At 42.5% G+C, this 12694-nt stretch overlaps 1 protein-coding gene across 5 annotated transcripts in view; it reads right to left on the bottom strand.

Annotated features, from left to right (window-relative positions):
• TTC13 (tetratricopeptide repeat domain 13) overlaps positions 1–12694 on the bottom strand; it is a 93373-nt gene that overhangs the window by 19183 nt on the left and 61496 nt on the right. For all 5 annotated transcript variants that reach the window (XM_032607415.1, XM_032607416.1, XM_032607418.1 and 2 more), the window contains 6 exons: positions 12223–12339; positions 11136–11246; positions 5608–5690; positions 3976–4117; positions 3504–3678; positions 1343–1499 (listed from right to left, as the gene is read on the bottom strand). In XM_032607415.1, coding sequence (XP_032463306.1) covers positions 1343–1499; positions 3504–3678; positions 3976–4117; positions 5608–5690; positions 11136–11246; positions 12223–12339 — 785 coding nt within the window. The remainder of the gene's footprint in view (positions 1–1342; positions 1500–3503; positions 3679–3975; positions 4118–5607; positions 5691–11135; positions 11247–12222; positions 12340–12694) is intronic.

A 12694-nucleotide genomic window follows, 5' to 3' on the forward strand; every position in this document is an offset into this window, starting at 1 on the left:
TCTGCAATTTTCTCTCAGCTATATCTAATCTGATTTTTAGCCAGTATACTGAATTCTTCATTTCAATGATTATATTTTCTATTCCTAGAGCTTATGTTTTTGGTCTGCGGCATGTGGGTCTGTGGCATGTGGGTCTGTGGCATCTGTCTGGTCATTTTTTATAATCTCATGTGTCTTCCTCATGTTTGTGATCTCTTCATAATTTCTTCAAGCATTTCATTTGGAGTTATCGTAGAGTCTGTTTTCAACAATTCCAATATCTGAAGTCCTTAAGGGTCAAAGTCTATTGTTTGTGGCTTCTGTTGATTCTCACAAATGGTTTCAGTCATCTTGGCTTTCATTCTCACACTCATGATATTAATCTGTGGGAATACTGGGGGTACAAATGGGCACTAATTTCTCCCCAGGAAGGATCTGCGTCTGCTTCTGTTGAGATCCTGGGAATGCCTCCAATATGGGATCACTTTAGCCCTTTGAAGGTCAACAAACCCACCCTGCCATGCCTCAAGGCACTCCACTGGATAGGATGCCTTCTTCCGTTAAAATGTGTTTACCATCCATCACTGTAGTTTGAATACTTTCTCTTTTCTTTCTTTTTAGGCATAGAGGGAGCTGATCTTTACAGATTTTTCCTAATTTTTAAGACACTGCTAGACTGCCAGGAATTAATTTCTGTTCTAAATCTAATTGTTCTGTAATGGGATAGCCTTTTAAGCATATCCATTTTGCCATATTGCAGCAGTATTGGCCAGTGCTGTAATTTCAAACTTTTAATATGTTAAGAAATTTGTTTTAAAGTAACATGGTAAAGGAATAATGCATATCAAACGCTACCAAGAAGTATAAGTACATTTGAAGTTACCCCACATTAGCAGGGAATGTCGCGCTAAAAGGAAAGATGATGTCCAAAGGTAAGCTAACAGAAATATTTGCGGACATATCCAATTCAAAAATAAATTCATCAGAAACATGAATAGAAAGCCATTTACTGACCAAGAGATATTATGATGAACTTACAGCTCAGTGTTGAAAAAGAAAAAAAAATCTTCATTTAAAGCGCTCACTTTGAGAGTTGCACTGACATATATATACCACCAAACGTAAAACAGATAGCTAGTGGGAAGCTGCTGCATAGCACAGGGAGATCAGCTCGGTGCTTTGTGACCACCTAGGGGGGTGGGATAGGGAGGGTGGGAGGGAGACGCAAGAGGGAGGGGGTATGGGGATATATGTATACGCCTAGCTGATTCACTTCGTTGTACAGCGGAAACTAACACCACATTGTAAAGCAATTCTACTCCAATAAAGATGTAAAAAATAAACAAATAAATAAAGCACTCACTTTATGTGGGGTTGCAGCCCTGGCTGCTCTTCGTAGTCTTCTATGAGGAAAGGCAGATTCTTAGCCCAGTGGTCTTTAAAGCTCCCGGGCAGGTCCGCGTCAATGTTATATTCCGTAAGGGGAGTATCAAGGTGGGCATGAAGATATCGAGAATACTCTGCAGATGGGAAATGGGATCTGACACACCCGGATATACCAAAGAGACGGTTTTTATAGCTAACTGTAATTTTTTATAGCCAGTCTGTACAAATACTTCATAACAAACCGTTATTTAATTACGAGCATTCTGGGACTTCCCTGGTGGTGCAGTGGTTAAGAATCCGCCTGCCAGTGCAGGGGACACAGGTTCAATCCCTGGTCTGGGAAGATCCCACATGCCGCGGAGCAACTAAGCCCGTGCGCCACAACTACTAGGCCCGCACTCTAGAGCCGGCGAGCCACAACTACTGAGCCCACACGCCACAACTACTGAAGCCCACTGCGCCTAGAGCCCGTGATCCGCAACAAGAGAAGCCACGGCAATGAGAAGCCCGCGCACCGCAATGAAGAGTAGCCCCGGCTCACCACAGCTAGAGAAAGCCCGCGCGCAGCAACGAAGACCCGACGCAGCCAAAAATAAATAAATATTTAAAAATTACAAGAATTCTAAATGGAGACTCCAAATTTTAGCAAGTCACTCTTACATGAAAACGGAGGTGGCCTGCCACTGACTTGAGTTACCAGGGTCAAATACAAGCCAGCCAATCAGGGTCCACTTCGGCTAAATTTTAACCACCTTTCCATAAGCAACACCAAAGATCTCACTATTCGATTCCAGAGTCTGGGAATGCAAGTTCAGTGTTAGACAGAGCCTGCTTCCTTCTCAACTAATGGATCTACGGACTACGTATGCGATGTCATCAACTGACTGACCAACTGCTGCTTATCTCTAGGGACGCGGTGCAGAAAAAAACCAGGATATGGAGTGCCCCCAGCTCCAGTCTATAGTTCACAAGTCCAAGTTCTCCTAAACCAGGAAAATAGAGGGAATTACAATTTAGAGTAAAGAGCTGTGCTGTACAAAAGGTAATCCCTAGCCAGCTGGCTACTGACAACTGAAGGGGTGACTAGTGCGGCTGAGGCACTGAACTTTAGATTTTACTTAATTTGAAGTAATTTAAACTTAAAACTGATATTTTATTCAATTATTAGAAAACTGCCGTAGGTTTGGAACAACTTACGTATATCAGTCTACTTTTACAACTTTAAACTTTATGAAATCTACGTTCAGATCGAGTATTTCCAATGAAAATTTAGCGTCCAAATTGAGATGAACTGTGAGTGTAAATTACAGGCCATATTCAAAGACTAGTACCAAAAACTGTAAAACATCCAATAAAGAGTGCTTTCACATTAATTATATATTGAACTAATATTGTGCGGGTACCAAGTTAAATAAGATAAAATATATTATTCAAATGAATTCCACCCGTTCGTCTTTACTTTTTTAATGTGGCTACTAGAAATTTAAAAGTACACACATGGCTTGTAAATGTTTTCACTTGGACAGTGCTAGTACAGAGGGCTAATGATAAAGGAAAGAGAAGGAATAAAAGTAAAGATTTGGGCTTTATGTGAAAAACAAAAATGTCTTTGTGTATGGCAGAGAAAGGGTGAGACTGACTAATAAAAGGATAACCCAAAGATCTGCTTTCTTCTTCATCTCAATTTAAATTCTCCAAACTATGTGGGAATTCTGATATGAAGGAATGACAGTTCAAAGATACCAAGTTTTTATTTAATAGTATAAACCTCATAAAATGTTCCCTTCCTGTCATTCCTATATCTCTGGATGAGGTGTGACAAGTCATGGATACCCAGATGATTGTCACATTTAGGTCAAAATATGTTTTTTTGGCATGAGTAAAATTTTTTAACTTTAGAAAGAAAAAATGTGAGGAAGAGGAGAAAAAAAAAAAAAAAAAAAAGCACTGGATTGGCCTTTAGAAGACATGGGCTCGTCCCTCTAGTCCAGATACCACCACTAACCAAGGGGCAGCTGAGGACAAGTCACGCAGCTGCTCTGAGACTCAACTGCCTAACACGGAACATCAGAGACACAGGCAGTATCACTCCTACTCCAAGCACTCAGCGTCAGTGATTCTGCAGCTGTTTGACTTACCTCGGAGATACTTCACTTTAAGGTACTCTGGGCTGGCCTTCTGGCCTGGGAGAGGGTCATTTAGCATAACTTTAGTTTGTGCTTTTATCCCTTCATAAAACTGTCCCATTGCTACGTGGCTGAGTCCTTTCATGTACTGGCACACCTCGTTATACGGTTCCAGCTGCAGACACCGCTGAGGCATCGAAGGAGAAAATGCTGTATTAGAATCGATACAGTTTAAGGAAACTTTAAAGTACTTTCTTCTTTAATCTGGAATTAGGAAAGTCTTCTCTCCAGGTTAAATCAGACCAAATACATCCTCAGTAAATCAGTCTACAGGACCAGGCCATGGTTTTTTCCTCTTTCTTTCTGCTGAAGTATAAGCACTATTCTTGCCCGCCCTCCCCACTGACCCCACTCATTTCACTGAACCTTGTTGAGGAATGACGCAGAATTGCAGTTACACTGCTTCTCACTTACGGATGCTCACCTTGAAGTTCTTAAGGGCTTCCTGCAAGCTGCCATGGTGGTAAAGCATCATTCCCCGAAGCTGGAGGGTCTGCACGTGATTTTGGTTCAGCAACAGAGCCTTTTGAAAGCTCTCAGTGGCTGCTTCAAAATTGCCCAGCTCTCTAGGTGTTTAACAATAGCAATGAACATAGTATAGGCATTTCAGTAAACATACAGAATAAGTTATCCTCAGAATTATGGTTCAATCTACAAATACGATACTTTAATGTGGGTGTTTGCTTTTTTATTTTACCACTTTATAGCTACTTAGCCTTTGACGCATCACATCCTACTTGCTTTTTCTAAATCTTACCAGATTATAGGATCACCATAGAGCTCTTGAAATTCTTTGGGGTAAAATTAATTTATTGATTTCCAAAGACAAATGCTTATTCAAATCCCTTTCCCCAACTCATGATCAGCTCCAACCCCTAAAAAAACTTTGTGTAAATTTTAGTTATCTGGATAGAAACATATGTTTCTCCTTTGGAAAAAAGTAAGTAGGTTATAATCACACAGAGGTATATCATTGCGAATCAAATTCATAGGCTTATAATTTAATTTTTTCTGTCACTGAAGGTACTTCACTTAAAATCCAGTAAATCATTATCTACTTTAAAATTCTGAAATAAGAAGTATATTTCAGAATTGTGATCGTTTCAGAGCGGAAATGGTTATTACTGACCAGCCTTGCCCTCTTTTATATATCAACATCTTTATAAATAATTGAAGAACCTTCAAAATATCCCATATGTCAACTTTCTATAAATAATGAAGATTTAAAATATATATATATAACACCCACTTACATTTCTACAGCACTTTACTATTTACTAGGTGTTTTCAAATCTGTTTTCAATTTATATACCCAACAGTTTCGTGGGACAGGAAGGATAAATATCATCCCTTAAACCTAGAACAAATCCAAACACACTTTGTCCAAGTTAGTATGAGAGCTTTTCCAACGATGGCATCAGATATATAAGCTCTTAAATGTAATCCTTCCTGAATAAGGCACCTAACAGGGTTTAACAGGGGATTTCCATGACTGTCTCTCTCTTTCCTAACTTTTATAGCACCTTTATACGAGTCAGAATGTTAAAAGAATTTTTAAGCCAGAAGTCAGAACGGCTTTGCTGGTCAGGGCAATGCATGTAGTCAGGAAGCCAGGGTCCAGGCACAACTACTCATACCCTACAGAGATGCAACATGACTACAACATTTCCATCCCGCAATTCTAGGGATCTTCAAACAGATCCTAGCGATGTGGGTGTCAACCTTAGTTACTGCCTAAAAAGGCAGCAGCGTCTGGAACTCGGCAGCTTATAATGCCACTATTCAAAGCAACAACTCTTGAAGGACTAACATCTTCTAGACTAATATATACAGACCGAGGCTGTGTTAAGACACAGTAACAGGTATCACGATATCCTCTTACCCGTGGTTCTATGTTCCAGAGAAGATCTTAATAAGTATGTGAATGCCTATGTGATTTAGAACGACCGTCTCTTTTGCTTAAGAAATGCATTTTTTTAAAAAAAAAATCACTATTATGTGAGGCTATCCCACTCTACGCCCTCCCTCCTACCCCAACTATTAGTACTTTACTTACCTATAGGCCTGCCCCAGGCTTTTATATGCATCAATAAAATCAACTTTCTGCTTCAAAGCTTCTTTGAAGGATTCAATAGCTTCCTGTAAAAAGTATATAGAAAATTATTTCATTTGCTTAACTGTTAAAATTGAGTTTCTCTCAAATCACTAAAGGACACACACACACACACACACACACACACACATATATATATATAAAATACATGGTCTCTGAGTACTTTTTTTTTTTTAAATAGGAGGACTTAAAAAAAAGAGAGAGGTAGAAAGTACAATAAACTATGAGTCTGGAGGATTTAATTTCAATAGTAAACAAATGCATTACTATGAACAACAACAGAGCCTTAAGTTTCTCCTTCCAAAATGGGAAAACAGCTTCTCACTATCTTTTTCATTAGGACTTTAGTACTGATAACACCTGCATTTTAACATCAGTTCCTTAATTAATAAAAACCCTATGGAACAAAAGTAAGCCTAATAGCTGTGTGAAATGATGCAAGACGATCACAGCTAGCAGCATTTGAAAGTGAACCAACAGAAGAGACAAAAAAAGCAAGCCCAATGTGAAATTATTTATAGAACAAGAAGAAAGGCTCCCAGGATAGCTACCTGAAGGACTCCCATGATCTACGAGGAAAAAAGAAACCGTAAAATTCAGGAGAAACCTTCAAGTTGGGGGCAGGTGGGCATGACTCCTGCCAGCACAGCTCAAGGCGGCACTAAGGGCCCAGAGCTGCACACACTATGCTTTCAGGGGAGCCCTCGGAACCACAGTGCACTTGGCCGCAGGGGGACTCCCTGGGGAAATTGGTGATTAAAATAAAAATTGGTGATGAAATGTTTCAGAATAAACATCCTAGGCTTACACTGGGATTGAACGTACTTTTCATTATGACTCTATTTATTGTGATTAAAAAAAAATTACGAAGACATTTCCCAAGGAAAAGACATATCTGACTTAACGGCTATAAAGGCTCACAGCCTCTAAGAGCTTTAATTGAGAGACACTTGACTTTAAAACTTCTGGAATAGATCGTTTCAACCTGATTAGAGAATTCAGAGCAGAAAACCACTAAAGATATCAAATGCCTTGCCCATGGTAGGCACTCAATAAATATTTAATGCCCCGGTAGGCACACAAAATAGTTTTGCAAAAGCTATACAATCTTGATTCTTTTCAGAAAGTCATTCAGCCCCCGCTCCTTGATTTTCTCAGAAGGGGCCAGCAGGGCAAGAGAGGCTGGCTTTGAAACTCTTCAAAGGCAATACTGAGGACAAAATTGCCTCATGAAGGAATGCCACCGAATAGCTACTGTTTGGGTGAAAGATGAGAACGGATAAATTTTAACACCAAAGAAACGTAAAAGGGCATTCTTCATCGGGCTTCCTGCCGTGACATAATCTCGATCTTTTAGGATTTGTACAACTGTACTTTTAATTCGACAAACATGTATTGAGTGCCTACTATGTGCCAGGGATAGCAGGAGGTAAGGGGACACGAAGATGGGTGAGTCATTACCTCTGTACTCTGAGAACTCACAGTGTCATTAGAAAGCCAAGTAGGTAACCAGTTTATTAGAGTACAAACTAAGAGCTACAGCAGAGATGTGAGGAAGAGGCTCTGGGAATAAAGAGAAAGAAACCACTAAACTGAGCCTGGGAGACCAGAAGAGGCTGTACAGAGGCGCTGACAACTGAGCTGGGTCTTAAAGAACGAGGAGTTTGGTAAAGCAAAAGGGCATCTTGGACGGGGCAGGGGGCACCGCACAGCGGCACAGAGCGCTCACCGACGCTGGGAAAGCCGGAGGCGCAGGAGTGCAGGGGGCATGGGGTCGGGGGGAGTGGGGAAGAGGGAAAGCCGGGGCCAGTAGGAAGGAAGCAACGAGGACTGGGGGCTCTGAGGAGGTGTGGGACCTCACAAAATTTACTCCTTGTAAACATGAAAAATGCTGGTAAAAAAGGAGAAGACACGCTGGAGAGGGGAGAGGATGGGGCCCAGATGGGAGGCGGCTGTGATGGAACAGGCAAGAGATAATGCAAGCTCAGATCGAGACAGTGCCTCTGAGGAGAGGGAAAGAAGGGTCAAATTCGGGAGAGAGTTTTAAAGGCAAACGAAGAGAAAATCTGGTGGCTGTCTGGGTACGAGGGAGGGATGAGGGAGAAGAGAGGGCAGGGAGAGTCTAGGCTGAGAGCCCGGGTGGAGGGAGGCGTTAAGGAATGTTAGGAAGTACGGGGAGGTCGTGAGTCCACTGGGACGTGTGATGTCTGGGGTGTTTGTGGACGTCTAGTGGAGATGCCCGGGAGGCGGCTGCTGCCCACCGCACTTACTGCATGCTTGGACGCCACAGTTCTTCAAAGTCTGATTTCTCTTCAGCTTTTAAGTCTTTGGTTTCGGGGTTCCTGTCTAATCACTGCACAGCTCTCTACCTCATTCTGCCAAAGAGGGGACATAGCAGAATCAAGATTTTGAGCCATTGGGAACAAAGAAACTACGTTTGTTGAATCAACCTCTAAGCACATGAACTGGCTCTGAATTTGTTGGCATCGTGAATGCAATCATCACCACTTAAGTCACCATCTTCTTTACTAGCTAAAGGGCAGCCATCGCCCTGGGGCTGTTCGGTATAACTGAACAGAACAAACGCAGGTAACTCTCAAAGTAAAGGCTTATAATATACAATTTTTGAAATATCCTTACAACATGGGTAGAATTCAGTAGAAAAGTTCTTGCTGTTTTATTCCCTAGGAATTTCCAAAATGTCTGATATATCTTCTGAATCGGGCAATTGTGAAACTTGTCATGTAATATATCCTAATATATTTCTAATGTATTATATCATAAAGTAAATAAGCCATCACCCGCTCTGTTTCTAAACTGCTGTTGACCTGGAGAGACCACCTTTAGGGTACAGAGATAGCTCAAACTCATTGGTCCATTTAATACTTCGTCTCTACAGTTAACGAGAGAAAGAGAGATATCTGAACTAAGTTCATTAATTTAATTAAGGCATTTCACCACTGACTCAGTTTTCCAATCTCTGTAACTGGGACACCCTCTGCTCCTTCTATACTTCACGGGGATGCTTCTGGGATGAGTGAGACGCTACGGAAACACCCTGACCTCCTCGGACGGCAGATCTATAAAATGCAAAGAAAAAGTCCCCATCTATTACACACGTTGCTGCTGTGTCGGTGGGCACGGTGAAAAGGAGGGAAGACCAAACCGCTTGGTGAGACTGGTTCACTGAGGGGCTGCCAACACTCAGAGAATGAAAGCACTGTTTCTAGGTCTTCATCCGGGAGGTTTGGAATAAACCAAACTGAATTTTGGTCCATGTCTATTTTCTACTTAGTGTCTCTGTTATGGCTCTTTGCTGAAAAATTCTCATTTCGAAATAACACAAAGGGCCCTGCCCACGTTCCTAAACGTGGCTTTACAGTTAAAAGTGAAATCAACTGTTTGCATTTGTTTACTTTAAAAATTATCTGGACCCTCTTAGTACTAATAATTGGCCTTTTTTTTTTTTTTTTTCTATTTCAGATCTCTTTCTCCTCCATGTCATTGATACTCAAGGGAGAGACTCTGAACACAGCATTGCGATTCTCAATTTTTTAACTGAAGGGGACTGAGAGAAGACGAGAAGACAGACGGCAGAGACAAAATAAACTGGAAGACGTCACCTGGCAGCTGCTCAAAGCACATGTTAAATAACTCAAAGCCTGCACTGCCTGTCCGAATCCTCAAAGGGGGACGGAAAGGGTCCCTGTTAGGACCACCTCCACATATTTGCAAAACGGAGATGAGGTGTATGAAGTAAGATTTGCAAAATTCCTTCTCGTTTGGTTTTTAACGGACGGGAGTTATTTTTTAGAATCCACAAAACTTCGATGAAATTACATTCTCACGTGTAAAATAATCTGTATCATAATCAATACCTGATTCAGGTTTACAGTTTATAAAGGGCTTTTCACACGTGTTGTGTTATGGAAGCCTCACTCTCACTTCCAGAGGCAGACAGTAGCATCATCTCTGCCTGATAAATGTGGAGAGACGGGCTCAAAGAGTTCAAGCAGCGGCGTCAGCAGCGCAGTTAATAAGATTCAGAGCGAGAGCTCAGAGCAAGGCCTTCCAACTCCAATTCAGCTCTCTGCCCTTGACATGCATTTACCCCACTGATTCTTACTGAGCACCTACTATGTGACAGGCACTGTCTGTAACACGGAGGACTTACAACTTGTGGCCTTTTTAGAGGTAAACCCTCTCCCCACCCTCCCAGTGTGTGTGTTTATGTGTGTGTCAGATCCTCAGAACTATTTTTAATAATAACACGCATGCTCTCTCTGCCAGAGTACCCTTCTCTGCCACAGGTTGTTGAAGCTCTTCCCACTTTCCAAGTGCGGCCTACTCTGAATCCTCCACCTCCTGGTCAGAATGAGTGCCTTCACCTAGGCGGGCAGGCAGACCGTCTGTGACTCTCAGGCCGGCTGTCTTCAGTCGGGCAGTTTGGAGTGTCAGGCCTTGGGTGAGAGCCAGAGCTCTACTCTCAGCCGTGTTTCTGCCCCTCACCCCGGCCGAAAAGAAGCTGCTGTAGGACAGGCTCCCCAGACAGGCTCGGAGAACGGAGAGTCCCGGGCAGGAGGAGGGGCAGGCAGGCTGGCAGTGACGTCCCTGCCCCACTCAGCTGACACAGAGCCTCTCCTCTGTCCCTCGCCTCCTTCTTCCCACAGCAGCCTTCAAGGGACAGTGCTGGGACCGCTCCTGCAGCCCCCAGAGGACCCGAGGCAGTCTGGCCGCCCCTGACCTGAACGTGGCCAGTGACCCCCTCAGCAGTCCCCCTGTCCCTACCCTCCTCGGCCACCGCTGCATCAGCAACCACTTCCTCAATACAGATTGGGTCTCAACTCTGTATGTCCCCCCAGATCTAGACTTCACAGCCCCTCTGGGCCTAGCAACTCAAGTCGGCACCCGAGACCTTTCAGGGCCCCTCCCCGTGCTGCAGCCCTTCACACTCAGCCTGCCTATTTGCTCAAGGGCCTGACCATGGCCCCGCCCCCCACGTCATCACTCACACCTTCCTCTCGCCCTCAGAGCCCTTCTCCTTCCCAGCCCTGCTCTGCCTTCCAGGTCAGGACGAAGTCCACGTGCTCTCTGGACCTTCCCTAACTCCCGAGTTCAAATGAATCTTTCTCACCTCTGCTTCCAAAGCACTCTGCTTCTACTGCTTTCTTCCGTGTGTTCACCCTATGATAAGTTATCTGTGGGGAAAGCCTTTGGAAACTGTATTCGTCCCAAGTGTAAAGCATTATTTCTCCCTTATAACCTTTCGCCCTCTCCCCTTCTGCACCTTCCTCCAAGTACCTATCAGATAGTAGGCGCTCAATAAATATCTCAATGCAAACGACTTTCTAAAATAAACCAATGAGACACTTGAGACGTCATTTTAAAACCTGCCAGACTTAACCCCGCTCAGTTCACCGCAAAGGAGAAGCAGGATCGCTGTAGGTACACGTATTGCACAGCACTTTCACCTTCAAAAGTCCTCTGTGAAAGAAAGTTAAACCTTTGTATAGCATAGCTATGGGCTGGTTTTTGTTCAGTTCTAAGGACTGCTGAAAGTCTTCGTGGGCTGTTGCATAGTCCTACAAAAAGGAGAATGAAAAAATAAATAAATAAAGTAGTATTCGTTCGATATTTGGACATGTCCTACTTTCGACTGACAGAGGAAAAGAAATCCCAATTTAGTTTGTGCCCTTTCTGGCTTTAAAGGAAACATTTCATGACCACGAATGTTAGAAGAATGCTTACACTGTTTGTTGAAAGAGTCGATTTCAATTGACAGGAGAAACTCACAAAGGTTTAATTTAAGCAAACTGTCTCAGCCGCAAAAAAGAATATTATTTTAAATTCCATTAAAGTCATAATCTGTTACAGAAATTTTACAAATTATTTTCTGGTACTAGCATTTTATTATACTGAATTCTAAAATAATTAGGACATAGATCAACCTTAAAATGTGTTACGTTGAGATTTTTTAAATCTACTTTCTTTTGCCACAGAAAATTGTTATTAAAATGACTGCAAGCCCACAAAAATAGCTATGGCAGTCATAAATACCACTCTGATGATAAAAGATAATCTTGCTAGATTGAGAAGCTACAGTCTGGGAAGCCGCATTAGTTCAGGTTATGGTTTTCGGGTTGGGATACCCAAAGAAATTCAAATTGTACCTCTAAGTTGACAACATGCATACCTGCTTCTCTATGCTGACATCTGCAAGCACAGTTAAGGTATAATCTGTAAACCGAATTTCTCTTCTTCTGTTTCTCACTCTTTCTTTTCTCCCCCGGCCCAGAATTAGTTACTGCTGACAGTTCAAGCAAGAAAATGTGTTCCTGGTACTTAATATTTCTCCACTGGGTTCGACCTCAGCTAAAGAAAATGCTTTCATAACTGTCTTGTATCACGAGCTATTATAATACAGCCCCAAACCCAAATCTATCCAATATCAGCTTTCTGAAGTAGAAGGAAAGGCGAAATCTATATCAGCATGAAAGGGCATGTGTTTTGTTTTTTTGTTTTTTTGAAAGGGCATGTTTTAAGGCAAGAACAATTCACCTCTGATATGAAGTACAGGGTCCCGCGGTGTCTGTACAGCCGTGCTGAGGGCTGAAGTTGAATAGCTTTAGTGAGATCATTCACTGCTTCATTAATTCGTCCCAGAGGGGACAGAATCTATAAACCCAAAAATGTAATTAGGGGAGAAAAGTCCCAACGATCGCCCCTACAACCGTCAATGTTTCTGACTTTTCAATTCCGCTTCACCACCCCACATTCGCAACGTGACCCTCTCAGCCGTCTAGAACCCTTGACGCCACGTACTATGCAGTGAGGTTCAAAGTCAACAGCTGAGGGGCTGCCGATCTTGTCCAGCCAAGGGGATGCGGATGAACTATGACCATGGCAATTGCCTTGTCATTGTTTCATGTTCTAGGTCAAAGCAGATGTTGCTTTTCTTGAAGTGTGACCATTTGTTCCCCAACCTATCATTTACCTTTCAAAACAAAATTTGGCATGTCAAATTAATCTG

Source organism: Phocoena sinus, chromosome 16, assembly GCF_008692025.1.
Source record: "Phocoena sinus isolate mPhoSin1 chromosome 16, mPhoSin1.pri, whole genome shotgun sequence".
NCBI lineage: Eukaryota > Metazoa > Chordata > Mammalia > Artiodactyla > Phocoenidae > Phocoena > Phocoena sinus.